Source organism: Mustela nivalis (genome assembly GCF_964662115.1).
Source record: "Mustela nivalis genome assembly, chromosome: 20".
Lineage (NCBI taxonomy): Eukaryota > Metazoa > Chordata > Mammalia > Carnivora > Mustelidae > Mustela > Mustela nivalis.
In genome coordinates this window covers 4,733,504-4,753,691 of record NC_139039.1, presented here as the reverse complement: position 1 = coordinate 4,753,691, position 20,188 = coordinate 4,733,504, and the positions used below count along the sequence as shown (strand labels likewise).

Genomic DNA, 20,188 nt, shown 5'->3' with positions numbered 1-20,188 from the left:
GAAATAATTGATAAGCTTGGTTTATTAAAAATTGAAAATTCTGCTCTGTGAAAGACAATGTTAAGAGAACAAGAAAACAAGCCAGACTGGGAGATAATATTTGCAAAAGATGTATCTGAGAAAGGACTATTATCCAAAATATATAAAGAATTCTTAGAACTCAACAATAAGAAAATGAATAATAATTAGGAAATTGGTAAAAGAGTTGAACAGACATCTCAACAAAGAAAACATACAGATGGCAAATAACCATATGAAAAGATGTTTAACATGCCATTAGGGAATTGCAAATTATTACAAGATACTATTGGAATATACAGAAATACAAAATAGAAATACTAAATGCTGGCGAGGATGTGGAGCAACAGGAATTTTCATTCTTTGTTGGTAGGAAGGCAAAATGGTACATTCACATTGGAAGATAGTTTGGCAGTTTCTTAGAAAACTAAACATTCTCTTAATGAAATCCTTCTTAAAATAACTCTAGCATTTTTCACAGAGATAGAACAAACAATCCTAAAATTTGCATGGAACCACAAAAGACTCTGAAGACCCAAAGCAATCCTGAAAAAGAAAAGAAAAGCTGGAGGCATCACGATACCGGATTTCAAGTTCTATTGCAAAGCTGTAGTCATCAAGACAGTATGGTACTGGCACAAAAACAAGCACAGATCAATGGAACAGAAATGGACCCACAATCATATAGTCAAATAATATTTGACAAAGCAGGAAAGAATATCCAATGGAATAAACAGTCTCTTTAACAAATGGTGTTGGAAAAACTGGACAGCCACATGTAGAAGAATGAAACTGGACCACTGTCTTATACCATACACCAAAATAAATTCAAAATGGATGAAAGACCTCAATGTGAGACAGGATCCATCAAAATCCTAGAGAAGAATAACCTCTGTGACCTCAGCCACAGGAACTTCTTGCTAGACACATCTCCCAAGGCAAGAGAAACAAAAGCAAAAATGAACTATTGGGACTTCATCAAAATAAAGCATCTCTGCACAGTGAAGGAAACAGTCAACAAAACTAAAAGGCAGCCTACAGAATGGGACAAGAAATTTGCAAATGATATATCAGATAAAGAGTTAGTATCCAAATCTATAAAGTTATCAGACTCAACACCTAAAAAACAAATAATCCAGTTAAGAAATGGGCAGAAGTGGGGCGCCTGGGTGGCTCAGTGGGTTAAGCTGCTGCCTTCGGCTCAGGTCGTGATCTCAGGGATGTGGGATCGAGTCCCACATCGGGCTCTCTGCTCCGCTCCCTCTCTCTCTCTCTCTCTGCCAGCCTCTCTACCTACCTGTGATCTCTCTCTGTCAAATAAATAAATAAAATATTAAAAGAAAAAAAAAAAGAAATGGGCAGAAGACATGAATAGATATTTTTCCAAAGAAGACATACAAATGCCTAAGAGACACATGAAAAGATGTTCATCATCACTCACTATCAGGGAAACACAAATCAAAACCACAGTGAGATATCACCTCACACCTGACAGGCCAAAATTAACACCACAGGAAGCAGATGTTGGTGAGGAGGCGGAGATAGGGGAACCCTCTGACGCTGTTGGTGGGAATGCAAACTGGTGCAGCAACTCTGGAGAATAGTATGGAGTTTTCTCAAAAAGTTAAAAATAGAGGTACCCCACGACCCAGCAAACTGGTTATTTACTTGCGCTACTGGGTATTTACCCAAAGGATACAAAGATAAAGATTTAAAGGGGTACATGTGCCCCAGTGCTTATAGCAGCAATTTCCACAATAGCCAAACTATGGGAAGAGCCCAGATATCCATCAACAGATGAGTGGATAAAGAAAAGGTGATATATATATATATTTTTTTCTATATATAGATGATATATATATAGATTCCTATATATAAATACATAGGAATACACACACACACACACATATACGTGTGTGTGTATATATATACACATTTATATATATATTTACACACACACACATATATATATATATAAATGCACACACAATGGAATATCACTTGGCCATCAAAAAATGAAATCTTGGGGCGCCTGGGTGGCTCAGTGGGTTAAGCCGCTGCTTTAGGCTCAGGTCATGATCTCAGGGTGCTGGGATCGAGTCCCACATCGGGCTCTCTGCTCAGCAGGGAGCCTGCTTCCCTCTCTCTCTCTCTGCCTGCCTCTCTGCCTACTGTGATTTCTCTCTGTCAAATAAATAAATAAAATCTTTTAAAAAAAAAATGAAATCTTGACATTTGCTACGATGTGGATGGAGCTAGAGAGTATGATGCTAAGCCAAGGAAGTCAATCAGAAAAAGACAAATACCATATGATCTCACTTGCACGTGGAATTTAGGAAACAAAACAGATGAACATATGGGAAGGGGAAAAACAAAGAGAGAGGGAAACAAACCACAAGAGAATACACTGAGGGTTGTTGGAGGAAGGTGGATGGGGGATGGGCTAGAGGGATGATAGGTGTTAAGGAGGTATTAAGGAGGATGAGTGCCGGGTGTTATGTGTAAGTGATGAATCACTAAATTCTACTCCTAAAACCAGTATTACACTATATGTTAACTAACTAGAATTTAGATAAATTTGGGGGGGAAAAAACAAAACTAAACTATTCTTTTATTATATGAGTCAGCAATAACAGTCCTTGGATTTACCCAAATGAATTGAAAACTTATGTGAAATCATTGTACTGCATATCTAAACTAATATTACACTGTATGTTAACTAACAGGAATTTACATAAAAACTAAAAAAAAAAAAACCCAGCTTAGGTGACACAAAAACCTACACACAGATGTTTATAGTAGCTTTAGTCATAATTGCCAAAACTTGGAAGCAACAGAGATGTCCTTGAGTAGGTGAATGGATAAACTGTGGTACATCCAGACAATGGAATATTACTCAACATTAAAAAGAAGCTTCAAGCCATGAAAAGACATGGAGGAAACTTATATGTGTATTATAAGTAAAAGGACCCCATATGAAATGGCTACAGATTGTATGACTCTAACTATAGAGCATTCTGGAAATGCTCTATGAAGACAGTAAAAATATCCATGGTTGGCAGGGATTAGGGGAGAGAAAAAATGAATAGGAGAGCACAGAGGATTTTTAGGGCATTGAAACGATTATGTATACTACTACAAAGGTGGAACATGTCAAAACCCATAGGATGTGTATCATCAAAAGGGAGCCCTAATGTAAACTACATGCTGTGGGTGATTATGATGTGTCAGTGTATGTTCATCAGTTTTCAAAAATGAACCACAGTGGTGGAGAATGTCATAGCGGGAGAAGCTTGCGTGCATGGGAACAGGGCTTGTATCGGAACTTTCTGTACCTGCTACTCAATTTTACTGTGAACCTAAAGCTGCTCTAATAAATAAAGTTGATTAATTTTTTAAAATCTGCCATTCTGACTATAGATTTTAAAAATTTATTATAATCCTGCCCTTTTTTTGCTTTATATATTTTGGAATTGTTAATAAGGGTATATGAATTTACAATTTTTATATCTTACTGGTCAATTAAACTTTACCATTAAGTAAACCTCTTTATCTTACTAATCCTTCTTCCTTAAAATCTATTTTGCCTCATATTAATATAGCTATAGTAGCTTGCTTTTGGTTAGTAATTTCCTGACATGTCTTTTTCTATTTTTTTATTTAAAAAATTTTGGTAGTCTTACCTTTTTTCTGTTTCTCTTATAGGCAGCATATTATGAAAATTTTAGGGTCTTTTAAGTCTATTTATTGTGGGTTTTCTACTTACTCTATTTTTTTTCTCTCCTTTGCTCCCTTCCTAGGGATTTATTATTATTTTTTATCATCTCATTTTCCCCACCTACTATTTTGGAAGTTATACACTCTGTTTCTATTCCTTTAGTGATTCCCCTGGAAATTAAAATATGCATCCTAAACTTACTGATAGCTAATATTAGGACAATGTAAGGACAGTAAAACACTCTAACTCAATTCATCCTCTTCTAACTCACAATAGAACAATATTGTGGGACACCTGGGTGGCTCAGTTGGTTAAGCGTCTGCCTTTGGCTCACCCTGATCACCTCCATCCAGGAAGACACCCAAGTCAATGGTCCTGCTCAGTGTGGAGCCTGCTTTTCCCTCTGCCTCTTCTGCCTGCTGCTCCCCCTGCTTGTGCTCTCTCTCTCTCTCTGACAAATAAATTAATAAAACCTTTGAATTGTCATCCTGTATTCTAATTTTATGTGTGTGTGTGCGTGTGTGTGTGTGTGTGTATAATTGCTTAGATTTACCCATATATCTTCCCAAATGTTAGTTTAACATTAGAAAAGCAGTCAACATTTGGGCATATTGACAGATTATAGGAGAAAAAAAACTGTAAGAATTCTCAATAGATGTAGAAAAAGCATTTCACAAAGTTCAGCGTCCACTCATGATAAAACTATTTAAGAATTAGGAATTCAATGACTCTTCCTTTGTCTATTAAGAGTATGCCTGTTTTTACCACTTCTCTTCAACATTGTGCTGAAGATCTAGCCCAGTGCTGAAAAAGGAAGAAAGATATAAAAATTGGAAAAGAAATAAAACTCACATTTTTCAAGATGATGTGACAGTATAGATAAATAAACCAAGAATCTGTAGGTGGGCTGCTTGAGTGACTCAGTCATTAAGCAGCTGCCTTCAGCTCAGGTCCTGATCACAGGGTCCTGGGATTGAGCCCTGCATCAGGCTCCCTGCTCAGTGGGATGTCTGCATCTTCCTCTCCCACTCCCCCTGCTTGTGTTCTCTCTCTAACTGTGTCTCTCTCTGTCAAATAAATAAATAAAATCTTAAAAGGAAAAAGGAAAAAAATAGAATCTGTCGGTAAATTATTAGAACTATTAAGTGAGTTAATAAGGTTATAGGATACACGGTCAAAATACAAATATCACTGATATTTCTGTACACCAAAAATAAACAGAAAGTAAATTTTTAAAAGTTAATTTTTTAGGGGCTCCTGGATGACTCAGTTGGTTGACCATCCTGTCTTGGTTTTGGCTCGGGTCATGATCTCATGGGTTGTGGGATGGAGCCGGAGTGGGACTCCATGTTCAGCAGGGAATCTGCTTGAAGAGTCTCTCCCTCTGCCCCTCCCCTACTCTCTTTTTTCTTTCTCTCCAAAATGAATAAATCTTTTTAAAAAGTTAATATTTTTAATAGTTTCAAAAATATTAAATACCCAAGAATAAAGTAACAAAGCGCAGAAGCTCTGTGTGGAAATCAGTACAAAAATTTTGATAGAAATTAAAGAACTCTTACATAAATATATCATGTTCAATGAATGGGACCACCAATACTGTTAAGATATCAATTTTTGCCGAATTGATTTTGAGGATCAATGCAATCACAATCAAATGTCAGTGGGATCGGGCACCTGGGTGGCTCATTTGGTTAAGCATTTGCCTTCGGCTCTGGGCATGATTCTGGAGCCCTGGAATCGAGTCCCACATCAGACTCCCTGTCTGCTTCTCCCTCTCATCCTCCCCAGTCTGTGCTCCCTCACTCTCTCTCTTAAATAAATGAATACAATCTTTTTTAAAAAATGTCAGTAGGATCTGTTTAGGAATCTGGTAAGCTGATTCTAACAATACAGAAGGCCTGCAAGGGTTAATCTCTGCTGAAGAAGAGCAACTGAGTAGGCCTTGCTTCACTTAATAGCAAGACTTCTCATAAAGCCACAGTAATTAAGGCAGGATAGAGATACCGACCAGTGCATAAATAGTCCAGCAGAGATATACAGACCAGAATAGTCCCAAGACAGATCTATGAATCTAGATGCATGATGTCAAGCAGGGACAGAGGGATTAATGGAGCTGGAATTGTGTCTTTACTTGGGAAGAAAATGAAACTGTTCCCTGGACTCACGCTATAAATGAAAATCATTCCAGGTATAGTAAAGAATTAACTATGTAAGAAAAACAGTGAAGCTGTAAAAATTACAGAGAACAGGATGATAATCTCAGGGTAGGAAAAGATTTTTTTATTTAGGCAGAAAACTGCCTCCCTATAAAGGGAGATCATATTGAACTGGATCACATTAAGAACTCTGTTCACCAAAAGACACCATTAAGAAAATGAAAGGTCAAGTGACAGAATGGGAAAATATATGAGTATTACATGCAATTGACAGAAGACACATCCAAAATGCATAAAGTACTCCTACTAGTCAGTAAGAAAAAGACAACTCAGTAGTAATACAAGGGAAAGCTTGAACAGACACTTCGCAAAATTTCAGATAGCCAATAGACACATGAAAAGGTGCTCAACGTAATTAATAACTCAGTAAAATGCACAATATAACCACCAAGAGATTCCACTACACATGCCCTGGATTGACAAAAATTAAAACAAGTGAAAATAACGAGTATTGAGATGCCTGGGTGGCTCAGTCTGTTAAGCTGATGCCTTCGGCTCCAGTCATGATCCCGGGGTCCTGGGATGGAGTCCCACGTTGGGCTCCTTGCTCAGTGGGGAGCCTGCTTCTCTCTCTGCTTCTGCCTGCCACTCTGCCTGCTTGAGCTTTCTCTCTCTCTCTCTCTCTCTCTGACAAATAAATAAATAAATAAATAAATAAATAAATAAAATCTTAAAGAAAATACTGAATACTGAAGAGAATGTTTATAACAGGAGCTCCCATACACTGCTGGTGGGAGAGGAAAAAATAGTATGGTTATTTTTGAAAACTGTTTGGCAGTATCTAGTACAGTTAAAGTTTCATACTGTCATCTAGCAATTCCCTTTCTAGGAGTATACTAAAAGAAACATCTACAAAGGTGTGCAGGAAATCTACACAGGATTAAATATAGCCACATCGTCTAATAACCCTGACTTGAAACAACTTAAATCTTTTTTTCGTTATTATGTTATGTTAGTCACCATACAGTACACCGTTAGTTTTTGATGTAGTGCTCCCATGATTTATTGTTTGTGCATAACACCCAGTGCTCCACGCAATACGTACCCTCCTCAACACCCATCACTGGGCTCACCCAACCCCCCACCCCATTCCCTTCTAAAACCCTGTTTGTATCTCTGAGTCCATAAACTCTCATGGTTCATCTCCCCCTCCAATTCCCCCCACTTCATTTTTATCTTCCTTCTCCTAATGTCCTCCATGCTATTCCTTATGTTTCACAAGTGAGTGAAACCATATGATAATTGACTCTCTCTGCTTGACTTATTTCACTCAGCGTAATCTACTCCAGTCCTGTTCATGTTGATACAAAAGTTGGGTACTCATCATTAATGATGGCTGAGTAATATTCCATTGTGTGTATGGACCACATCATCTTTATCCATTCATCTGTTGAAGGGCATCTCAGCTCTTTCCATAGTTTGGTGACTGTGGCCATTGCTGCTATGAACATTGGGGTACAGATGGCCCTTCTTTTTACTACATCTCTGTCTTCTGGGTAAACACCCAGTAGTGCAATTGCAGGGTCATAAGGTAGCTCTATTTTTAATTTCTTAAGGAATCTCCACACTGTTCAAAGTGGCTGCACCAGCTTGCATTCCAACAGGATAAGAGGGTTGTCCTTTCTCCACAACTTCTCCAACATTTGTTTCTTGCCTTCTTAATTTTTTCCATTCTTACTGGTGTAAGATGGTATCTCAGTGTGATTTTGATTTGAATTTCCCTGATGGTTAATGATGATGAACATTTTTTCATGTGTCTGTTAGCCATTTGTATGTCTTCATTGGAGAAGTGTCTGTTCATGTCTTCTGCCCATTTTTTGACATGATAATCTGTTTTTTGGGTGTTCAGTTGAGAAGTTCTTTATAGATCTTGGATATCGGCCCTTTGACTGTAGTGTCATTTGCAAATATCTTCTTCCATTCAGTAGGTTGCCTCTTTGTTTTGTTGACTGTTTCCTTTGCTGTGCAGAAGCTTTTTATCTTGATGAAATACCAGAGGTTCATTTTTACTTTTGTTTCCCCTACCTTTGGAGATGTGTCTTGAAAGAAGTTGCTGTGGCCGATGTCAAGGAGGTTATAGGATTTTGATGGATTCCTGTCTCACATTGAGGTCTTTCATCCATGAAATAACCTAAATCTATGTCAACTTTAGAAGGTATAAATACACTCGGTACAGTCCCATGATAGAATATAACATAGCCATGAAAATAAATGAAATCATAGTGACATGCAACAACAAGAACAAGCCTCACAATCATGTTGAGGGAAACCAGATGCAAAGCGCAGAATTTTTTTTTTTTTAAGATTTAGTACATGTATTTTTAGGTTTGTAAAATTGTCAAATATTTTTAGACCATCTCAACTTCTAGAAAATTATTCCATTTGTGTTACAGGCTTTTTTAAAATTCATGATCTAATTTTAATCCTGAAATAGACTTTTAAACTCCAGGAGACAGCTATGAGGTCTTAATTAAAATTTTAGGTACTGTAAACTTAGTGAAAATGCATTTTTTTAAAAAAAAATTCATTATTGAAATACAGTTGACATACAGCATTATTTTAGTTTCGGGAGCACGGCATAGTGACTGGATAATTCTATACATTCTACAGTGCTCACCATGGTGAGTGTGGTCACATCACATGGTGAGTGTAATATTATTACAATATTATTGACTATATTCCCTCTGCTGCACATGATTCCATTTCTATGAAGTTCAAAACCAGTCAAAATGAAACTGTGGTGTTTAAGAGTGCATATCCAAGTAGTAAAATATTTTTTAAAAATTAAGGAAGTACCTATTGCTTAAGTCTGGTGATTATCTTTGGTCGGGAGAGAGGATTGCAATCAGAAAGGGGCCCTCAGATTCCTGGGCTGCTGTACTATTTTTGGAACTAATTTGGTTGTACCAATGTATTTACTTTAAATGGATGCATGAAGCTGTACGCGTTTTATGAACTCTGAATATACTCTATTTTCACATGAAGAACAGGAATAGAAAGACGTTGAGAACCAAGTTGCTCTTCTCTGGGCACATTCACATTTTCATGGGATGCCTGGCCCGGCAGAGGCTGCGTGGGGAGGAGCCAGCTGAAGACTGAGCTGATGCACCCAGGAGGATGGAACAGACTGTGAAAGTCACCACATAGCCGGGAGCCCTAATGAAGTAACTCAACGAAGATAAGCTGTAATAGCTTGTTTGGGTCTCTTCTGCTTTATTTTCCTTTGTAATTTTTTTAAATTAAATTTTATTTTTTCAGTGTTCCAAGATTCTTTGTTTATACACCACACCCTGTGCTCCATGCAATCCGCGTCCTCCTTAATACCCACCACCAGGCTCACCCATCCCCCCACCCCCTCCCTTCTAAAACCCTCAGTTTTTCTGAGTCCACAGACTCTCATGCTTCGTTTCCCCCTCTGATTTCCCCCAATTCACTTTTGCTTTCCTTCTTCTAATGTCCTCCGTGTTATTCTTTATGCTCCACAAGTAAGTGAAACCATATAATAATGGACGTTTTTCTGCTTGACTTATTTCACTCAGCATAATCTCCTCCTGACCTGTCCATGTTGATACAAAAGTTGGGTATTCATCCTTTCTGATGGAGGCATAATACTCCATTGTATATATGGACCACATCCTCTTTATCCACTGAAGGGCATCTCAGCAATTTCCACAGTTTGGTGACTGTGGCCATTGCTGCTATGAACATTGGGGTATATATGGCCCTTCTTTTCACTACATCTCTATCTTTGGGGTAAATACCCAGTAGTGCAATTGTAGGGTCATAGGGTAGCTCTATTTTTGATTTCTTAAGGAATCCCCACACTGTTTTCCAAAGTGGCTGCACCAACTTGCATTCCCACCAACAGTGTAAGAGGGTTCCCCTTTCTCCACATTCTCTCCAACACTTGTCCTTTGTAATTTTTTTAAAAGATTTTATTTATTTATTTGTCAGAGAGAGAGAGAGGGAGAGAGAGTGAGCACAGGCAGACAGAGTGGCAGGCCGAGGCAGAGGGAGAAGCAGGCTCCCTGCCGAGCAAAGAGCCCGATGTGGGACTCGATTCCAGGACACTGGGATCATGACCCGAGCTGAAGGCAGCCACTTAACCAACTGAGCCACCCAGGCGTCCCGTCCTTTGTAATTTTAATAGAATTACTTCCTTGGCCTTATCAAGTTGTTCTTGCAATATTCCACATTACTCAATTTTCAGATTTACAACTTTCAATAAAGAGTCCTTTGAGGCTGTCAATTTAGGAGTTCTAGTCAATTTTTTAGTTAATTTCCTTAAATAGGAGCTAGACAAAATTTTTCAAAAACGGTGTAATTATTCTATATTGCTAGAGGTCCTTGTGTTTAGTAAATCCTCTATCGCTGCCTCTTACTCAATATATAACTGTTCTCATTTTCCCTGGAAAACCATGACCAAATTCAATCATTTTGACATAACTTACTACAGCCGCTTTTCTAACTTTCTTTTAAAAACAAAATTACACCAATCAATTCTATGAAAAACAACACATCAATTAAACAATTAGAACTTGTACGTGGGGCAGCGCCTTAGTCCCAGCAAAGAGATTTTATGTATAAATGCTTTTCTTTACTTTGTTCATAAGAAACTTTAAACTTGGGCGCCTGGGTGGCTCAGTGGGTTAAGCCGCTGCCTTCGGCTCAGGTCATGATCTCAGAGTCCGCTGAGCAGAGAGCCTGCTTCCCCCCGCCCCCCCTCTCTGCCTGCCTCTCCATCTACTTGTGATTTCTCTCTGTCAAATAAATAAATAAAATCTTAAAAAAAAAAAAAAAAGAAACTTTAAACTTAGCATACCAATTTAAGGTTTTATATGAAGTTTCCAAAAATTCTGGGGCTCAAAAAGCTAAGGCCAACTTAAATAACTTAAGGAATGATCTGAATGGTGTGTGTCTCCCAACATCAACCAGATGTCAGTTTCTTGCTACCGTGGTCACAGAAATGCCGCTGTCCCAGCCCTGCAGGGCCAGGCGTTAAAGTACCAGTGACTAGTCGATGTCAGTTCAGCCCCTTGTCTCTGTTTGCTCATCTTTGTACATGTATAAACTAAAAATGGTTGGTTACAAATAAACATGTCATCTCAGAGAGTTTTTTTTTTTTTTTGAATGTCGCTTAAATGTGGCTATCAGAGACGTCTGTGTAGTAAAGTTAAATGCAAGAACATTTTTTTTGATGACAAGAATATAGTCTCACACTTGAAGTTTATTCACAGAAATCACCAGAAAACAATTCGCAGAGACTATCTCTGCCTAGTGTTTTGAAAGATCTCAAAAAATCAAAGCCCATCATACCCCAAGGGTTTTCCTTATTTCGGGTGGAAATTACACCTGCCACCTTTTTGAGGCCTTATGTAATTGGCACACCAATATTCAGGCTCCTCATTAATATAGCAAGGAATCTCATTAAGTCCAATTTGTAGCTGTCACTTTGGAAAGAAAATCCATGGGTCTGTGCTGCATTAGGTAACCACACCAACTTATATAACAAACCCATCTTGCTCTTTAGCAGAAATGTATTAACAAAGGAGTTGAATTTTGTTGTGGGGATTGCCAGCTTTCAATAGGATGACCAGACATTTGCCAACATAAGAAATGTTACTCTATGTGGTCTTCTGAGTTCATTGACAGAAACACGTCGCTTGAATTTTGTTTTCTTGAAAATCACATCAAGAACATGAAGTTTGCTTCCCCACCACCTGTCATAATAACCTTGCTTCCTCTGTTCTGCCCAAGCGGTTTGCCTTTCCATTTTCATCCTCGCTGACCTGTATATTGCACATTAAGATAAGAGGAAAGACAACAACCACTGTCCCCTACCCCAGCTGTAACAGGGAGAACCCGGAAGAGCAATGATCACCTACCTGACAGACTATGGCGCTCAGGGAATACACATTGTCACCATGCTACAGAGGAAGCTGGGCACCACCTGCGATTCCCAGACAGCCATAACAGGGATAGATGTCCTGGAACCCTGGTTACTGAGTGTGGGACAAGATTCTAACACCAGGGCTGAGGCCAAGGCTCTCAGCAACATACATGAGTAAGTGTGTTATCATTTTCTTCCCACATCTACCTTCTGATATAGAGGGAAAAGGTCAGAAGGAAGACAATAAAGAAATGAGCCAGCTCCTCTACTGAGATCATTCATGAATTGCCTATAAACAGAATTTCATTATTCAAATTATATTTTAAGTGTAATTTAAATACAGTGGAGGTGTTAACACTTTAAAAAGTGTATCATACATTCTTTGGGTCACATGTCCTTCGTAGAAGAATCAGAATTGGGGGCGCCTGGCTGGCTCAGTTGGTTAAGTGTCTGCCTTCAGCTCAGGTCATGATCTTAGAGTCCTGAGATTGAGCCCCAGCTGAGCAGGGAGACTTCCCCTCTGCCTCTGCCTCTCCCCCTGCCTCTGCCTCTCCCCGGCTTATGCCCTCTCTTTCTGATATAAATAAAATCTTAAAAAAAAAAAAAAGAAAAATCAGAATTGCTTTATGTTGAATTCACTTAAAGCACGTAGTGTGCAGTAGCCAAGACAAGAAGCTTGTTTTGGGGACAGTCCATTAATGACTGCAATAGTACAAGTGACAGCCGTTGGGTCCAAATCATGGCTACTTAAGTAAGCAGAGGACATCAAGGGAAACGAATCATTTTTTTTCTGGAGACGACCTGACTACATGGCCTAAAACCTGAATGGCGTGAGAAGGCGAACAAATGTCTGCTATCGGTACTATTCACAGACACTTGGTAAAATCCTAAATCAAGAAAGTGTGGTCGCTAAACCTTGTATCTGCCTTACCTCCCCACCCCCCAGCTGTCAGTTCTAAATTAGATTAGAAGATCTAATTTTCTGGAGTCTACCTTGTATCCAAATTTCTAAATGAAGAGAGGCGAAGTGCCACAACTCGGAAAACATCGAACAAGATCATTAACGTTCAGGACCTCGATTTCTGGCACCAACCTCCCTCGATGGCATGATCAGGTAAGCTGAGAGGAGAAAACAGCTTTGTTCCAATCCTAGGAGCTACTTTTTAGTGCAACTGCATTTCCGTTCTTTGGTTGAGTGAATTACAGTCCCTTAGGCTTTCAAATGGATTTCCCTCAAAAATCCAAAGTGAGGCCATGATACCATTTGCACTGGAAGAGGAAAAACTATCTTCATTGTCAGCATTTAAACACACATATGAGTGAAAACTGGCATTTCAGAGTAAAGGCCATGAACTGACACTTGCTGTATAATGAGAAATGTGAAAACGGCTAATATTTATCCAGAACCGGCGAGCCCGAGCTATTTGGGAGAAGAATTCCACATGCAAGGCGGACATCCAAAATGGCTCAACATAATTTATTTTTTTTTTATGTTAAAATGTACAGAGTTCTTTTGAAAGTACTTGCTAGAAAGGGGAAAAAAAAGTGATATTACATACAAGGAGAGGAAGGGAGACCAACTGGCCCAGGAGCGCATGACATGGAGAAATACAAAGGCATCTAGGCACCCCTTCCCCGTAGCTTACAAGTCACCATGAACAAAGTACAAAGAGGTTACAAAACAGGAAAAGCAAATATAAACAGACAGGAATAGACTTAGCTTCATTTGTACATGCGGCTTTTAGAGGCATCTGGAGCTCTATTCACACACTCTAGAGATCTCTTTAAAGAGAATTTTTATCTTTCTTAAAATAGTTTTTAATATTCTACAACAAAGATAAAAAATTTTAAAGATGGAATGAAATGAAAAAGCTCTTATTTTAAAAGGCATCAAAGTCACTAACAGTGAGTTTTTAAATTTCTTTTTTAGAAGATTACCCAAGTTATCTTGCTAAAAATACATTTTTTTTAAACAGAAGTGAAAAAATGACAGGTACCAATATTACTGTGTTGGATAATTTCTTTTATAATATAGAAAAGAACATTTTCTCTACAATAGTTCTACAGTCACAAAAAGGCTTGTGGAAAAGGGAGCTGCCCGATTGAATTTTTTTTTTTTTTTTAAAGAAACAAATGAAACCAAACACAACCGCAAACCAACAGAAACTGAATTCACGGCCCTCATTTCAACAGCTTCTCCTTCTGCCTTGGCCCACCCTCCACCCAAGATACCTCCCTCCCGACCCACCCCATCCCCACCCCAACCAGGAAGCAATGACATAGCTGAAGATGTAGGGAGAGGGCAGCACAGTGCACTTTCTACATAGATGATTGGGAACTGGAAGAGTATATACAGAGAAACTGGGTCCTACACAGCCTTGCACATGCTCAGAATTGATAGCGGTAAGATGTGGAATTCTGCCATTTTCTACCTAACACATTTAATTGAGAAAGTCAATTAAAGTGTATTAAAAAAAACAACAAACCTGTGCATTTGAAAAAATTTAATGCCTAATTAGTACTTCAAAAATTTATCTATATAAAATGTACAAATAAAGGAGAGAATTTAATGCTTACAGGTATTTCTTTAAGCAGTACTTCCCCCTTTTGGATATTTGACTGCACATACCAAGTGGTATAATAGTGTCCATCTTCTAATGATGGAACATATATATAGATATATATATATTTTTTACCTATCCCTGGAGCAAGTAACAGGAAGAGAATGGGCGAACTGGCTGCACGAGAGAAAAGATAATGGGAGTTGGGAGCAACATAGGAACCTGCTAAACCCTGCTGTCCAGATTTGCCCTAGTATGCTGGTGGTTGGTTTATCCCTCTTCTCTTTTAACCACTCACAGGAGAGGGGCTGGTGCACTCTGATTCACAGGGAATGAACTCAGGATCTCAAGACAAATGAAAACTGGAGGTATGTATCATTAAAGTAGCTATAAAACTCACACCATGATCTCCCTTACGTCATCTCTTCCAACATAAAATAAACAGTGTCAAATGTTTGTCAGGTATTTTTCAAATCACTGAAATGTACAGTCATCCATCAACACTTTATGTAAGAATGTAAGAGGCTAATCACTGGGGACTGCTGTTTGAGTTTAGTCCAAGTCGAAGGCTCAAGAATCAAGACCCTTAGCATCTCAAAGTACATACTGAAAACAAGAGGCTGCGCGGAGTACGTGCATTATGGCTGATTCACCAGGTGGTAAAAAACAAGAGGCAAAATTCCTCTTTTTGATTGTTAATTGACCATCTCTATTCCTCCAAAGCTGGATTAGGATTGCAAACAGCTTTCCTCTGAGATTCTGCTGTTAATTGAGACTTACAGTATTTTTGTGTCTCTGAGTGCTGAGTGGGAATAGTAAACAAACAAACAAACAAAAAACCCAAACAAACAAAAACAACAGAAAAAAAGAAAAAATTATATTACACTTGATTTATGAAAAACAAACATTTCAATGAAGTCCATCTATAAAGAAACATTCTTGGGGAAAGGTTTTAAGAGGTGGGTGTGTGTGTGTGTGTTTGTGTGTGTAGGGAGTGGAGGGGATTTTAAAAGGAGAAGCACTTTCCTGCCTCGCTTTATTAATAATAATAATAATAATAATATTAACAATAATAATAAGTTTAAGGAGCTTGGGTTGTTCTCCATGTCCCCGTCCGAGTCTCCCATTAAGTGCCTCCTGCTGGAATGAAGTAGGAAATGAAAGGTTGGGTTAGGAGGAAAGGGTCTGGTTAACCCCCCGAGATGTATATATAACATTTAAAAGTGACAACATTGGGAGCTGCAAACAGTGAGGGGAAACATACATCTTAAAATAAAATAAAGATAATTCACTTTTACACAAATTCTGTCCATGTGGTGTGTAAAGAAAGTAAGGCTCTTTTTAATTATGAAAAGATTTTTGTGCATGTTTCCCCTATCCCCAAATCCATTTTTAGATGAGTTCTATTGTAAAATGTTCAAGATTGTGAAGAAAACCAAAACCCGGAACAAAATGAACCCAAAAAAAGAGAAGACCAGGTTTTCTAAAAAATAAAATAAACCAAAGAAAAATTCCTCTAAATCTACAGCAATATTTTAACTGGAAAAAGGTCCATTTTTCTCTGGTTTGTCAGTATAAAAGGTTCCTTTATTTATATATATTTAAGTTTTTAATTGCAAGTTCATCTTGCTCATCTTCTCATGTAAGGTCCATTGAGTGACTGCTTGGGCACACCAGCAGCATTCATGTAGCTGTGATGGGAGGGGCCAGTGTACATCATGTTTCCATGAGGGTTTGGCTGCATAGGCTGCTGGGTATAGGCCTGGCTCCCCATCATCCCCATCTGCATCTGCATAGGATACTGTGCTGTCTGGTTCATGTAGGCAGGGTTACTATGGTAACTGCTGTTCATCATGGGCTGTGTCATTCGATAGCTGTTCATGGCATTCAAGGTGTTCATATTCATGGAATTGACATTATAGGTGGGGGTCGGCATCAAATTAACCCCCATGTTCATGCCACGCTGAACAGCCAACGCACGCGGGCCGGCCTGCATGGCAACCGCAGGTGGGCTGCGGCCGTACAGCTGCTGCTGATGCGCAGCCGCAGAGGGCAGCGGCGCCGATTTGGAGCGGATGGAAATGTGCCCCTTGACCGGCATTTGCCCTTGCAACCTCTGTGTGTGAGGAATGCCAATGTTGGTGGCCGACATGTTGCACTGTAGCAGAGGTGATGTGAGGTTCATGGTGGTGGAGGCCAAGTTCGGGGGCGGCGTCATGGTGGCTTGTGCTTGAGGGGTCCCAGCTAATGGATGAGACGGAGCCAGCTGCGCCAGCCCTGTGTTAGACAAGGAAACACTGGTTGCATAGGAAGTCACAGCAGGAGAATGGCTATAAGGCATGGCATGAGGGTCCATAATGGTGTTAGTCAGCTGCTGCAACTTGGCTAAACTGAAGGTGGCTGACGGTTGAGAGTAGCTGCCAGCCCCGAAGTCCCCCGGAATCCGCTCATAAATGCTTATGTTCCCCGCGCTTCCCGATTCCGGAATCTCCATGATCATGGGCGCGGGAGTGAAGCTGTTGTTCATGCTGCACTGGGACAGGGGGGGCTGCTGCTGCGGCGGTGGCGGGGGCTGTGGCTGCGGGGGCTGCGGCGGCGGCGGGGCGGGCGGTGGGGGCTGCTGCGGCTGCTGGGGCGGCGGCGGCTGCGGGGCTGGCTGCGGCGGGGGTGCGGGCTGCGGCGGCTGCGGCGGCTGCTGCGGCGGCGGGGGCGGCGGCTGCTGCTGCTGCTGCTGCTGGGGCGGCGGGGGCGGCGGCTGCTGCTGGTTGCTGGGAGGCCTCTCCACCACACAGCTCTGAGGTGACTTGATGTTGCAGTTGGCCGCGGCGGGCTGCACGCTGTTCTGCTGCATCATGCTGCAGCTGTTGCCCATGCTGGCCATTTGCTGAGTGACAACACAGCTGTTCTGGGTGAGGCTGCCGGAGGATGCCAAGCCCCCGTAGGAGCAGCTGCTCTGCGAAGAGTTATTCCCACAGATGCTGCCACCCATGGTGGAATCGTAACTGCTGGGGTTCTCATAGTTTTCCGTGGTGCTCTCGATGCTGCCCAGGTCACTGAAGCCACTGTCCACCACCTGCTGAGAGTGGTCTGATACGGAAGGCACATCCATCATGGGGCTGGTCTCCATGTTCTGCATAGAGGGTGCGGACAGGGATCCTTGTTCTGGGCTGATCTGGGTGTAACCACTTTCGAGCGCAGGCACGTTGGGACTACTGACCGAGCGGACTGACTGGCTGGGGTGAGACTGAACAGAAGAGATTGGACTATTGTGTTCCGAAGCATGGCAGTCTTCAACCATGGACATCTGAGGGTCTTCGTCAGCCTGAGTGTAACTCTGCAGGGTCTGACAGGCTGCCAGAGTTTCTTCACAGTCCTGGTAGGCTCCCTCGTGCTCGTTACTCTCCTCTTGAGTCAAAGACTGCACTGCTTGCACGGTTTCCAGGTCCAGTTCACTATGAGGAATCTCTTCTTCCTCTTTCAGCTCAATTAACTCTTCCTTAGAGTTTGAATCTTCTTCATGATCATCCTCAGACCCTGGCATATGCTCTGATACCATGGATGTTTCATGGGAAGTCTGTTCCTCTTCAGAATCTGGGTCTGTTTCATCTTTATCCTTTATAGTCTCCCTACTTCTCTGCATATTAGTATCTAAAAAAGACTCCTGACCACCAGGCTCCTCCTTGACATCTTCTCTAGCGGGCTGCTCCTCTAGCTCTTTTTTCTTGGTAGCTTCCAGATGGCCATCATCTTCATCGTCCGCATCATGGTCTTCATTCTGGTTTGTCTCTACAGCCACTTCGTCCTCTTCCTCTTGCTCCTGTTCTTCCAGTTCTTGCTGCTCCTCTGCGGATTGCCTCTGCTCTTCTAAAACGCAGGGCTTCTCTTCCTCCTCTTCAATCTCGGCTTCTTTCGTTTCGGTCTCGGGACTGTTGCTATCCACTGGAGAAGCTGCTCTAACTTCGCTGCTGGTTGTATCTTCTTCTTCTCCCTCTTCAACCTCTTCTGCTTCCACGTGCATCTCCTCCTCTTCCTTCCTTTCTTCAGTTAAAGGCAAGTCTTCTTTTGGTTCGACAGTTTCTTCATTCTCTTGAAGTTTAGGTTTACGTCCCGGTTTAGGAATGGGAACAATGGGCTCAACAATGCATTCTTGAGTAGAAACGGGTATGATTTCCCGATTCAACTTAAATCCTGGTTTGCGACCAGGTCTCTTCTTCCAGTGGATTGGTTTGCGGCTTTTGCCTTTGGGCCATCCCTTTTTCTTTTTCATAGGTGTGGATGTATCTGGCTCAAGCTGAGAATCCTTCACATCACGTTTTCTCAAGAGTGATACTGGCTTTAGGATAGGCGTATCTATACAGGAAGGATTAAAAATAAAACAAAATGTCACATTAAAAAAAAGTTACAAAATTTTGTATTTGTACCAGTGCCTTTTTCTGAGACCACATGTGCAACAGAAACTGTTTTATTAATCATCACAAACTTGATTACCTTCATTTTCAAGTTAAGAATCTAGAGGGGAAACCGAATAATGACCTCTACTGAAGTCAAGCAGTGAGCTGGCGGAACAAGGAAAGAACCCAGGTCAACACTCTCTGCCTCCTACTACTTAAAACCAGTTCAGGTTTATCATCCCCAACTGCACAGCGTTAGGAAGTTAGTCTACATGTCAGTGTTCTCCTCTAGAAAACGGAGACAAGCTGTGTAAAGAGGCAAATGCTTGGCAGTGATTACAACTACAGTGTCAAAAATCAGCTCCTTTTTTATTTTTTCCTGTTTGCAATTTATATTCTCTCTCTGGTTTCCTTATTACTTCAGGTAATATCATGAGTTAATTACCCCAGACCATGACTGAACAATTCTACATGAATAACTGCTCAGTCGATATTGTGTTGGTATGGGAACAGCTGCAAGGCATTTAGTACTAGACAAATACTGACCTGAAGAAAAAGTGAAAGCACCAATGACAATGATTTATTAGAAATAAATTTGACATTAGCATTATTTTCTCCCCATTACTTTTTTCTATTTCTAAAGATTGTAGTAAACTACGCATAGCATAAAATGTACCACTTCAACCAAGTTAAGGTGTCCGGTGTGGTATGGCATTAAGTACATTCACATTTCCCATTAATTTTTAAAGGGAAGAACACCAAGGCAAGAAACAGGACTTCGAGGAGGAAGCTAAAAAGGCACGGTTGGCAATAACGTGAAAATAAAGAAAGGGAACGGCTCCATCAGCCTTTTGGTGGAAGGGTGTGTACCAAGTCAACAAGAATTTAAACAGGGGATATTATTTCAGTCTACAATGATCCAAGAGAGAATTTTACTGAAGGGCCAAATTTACACCATAAATCTTTGGTTTCCCATTATATACCTCAAGGTGTAACACAATAAAACTGCAGAAAATCACTCAGAGCAAAGCACTCAGTCATCTTATCACTATATTACAAGTATTTCTTAAATAAAAATATAAGAGTGGAGGAAATGCAATTTTCAACTGGATATGAAATTGAGCAAATTTAAAGAATAAAAAGCTCAATTAATTAACAAATAAACACTATAATTCCACCAAGAGTGGACGACCAGATTACTTAAAATTCACCCAGCAAAGTAAAAAAAAGCACTGTCTGGCCCCCCCACCCCCACCCCAGTTAAGGCAAACACTGCAGATGCAGGCCGCATGAGGCACTGGCAGAAACTTTAGGGTAGGATCTAAATGACTAGTCTGTGACCCAGCACATATACTGGCCACCAGTTTCTTTATTTCTATATGACAAGGTTATTT

At 40.4% G+C, this 20,188-nt stretch overlaps 1 protein-coding gene across 3 annotated transcripts in view; it reads right to left on the bottom strand.

The window, feature by feature from the left end:
- Positions 1-13,298: 13,298 nt before the first annotated feature.
- KAT6A (lysine acetyltransferase 6A) overlaps positions 13,299-20,188 on the bottom strand; it is a 110,920-nt gene continuing 104,030 nt past the window's right edge. For all 3 annotated transcript variants that reach the window (XM_082715135.1, XM_082715133.1, XM_082715134.1), the window contains one exon: positions 13,299-18,753. In XM_082715135.1, the coding sequence (XP_082571261.1) occupies positions 16,034-18,753 (2,720 nt within the window). In that variant the 3' untranslated portion in view covers positions 13,299-16,033. The remainder of the gene's footprint in view (positions 18,754-20,188) is intronic.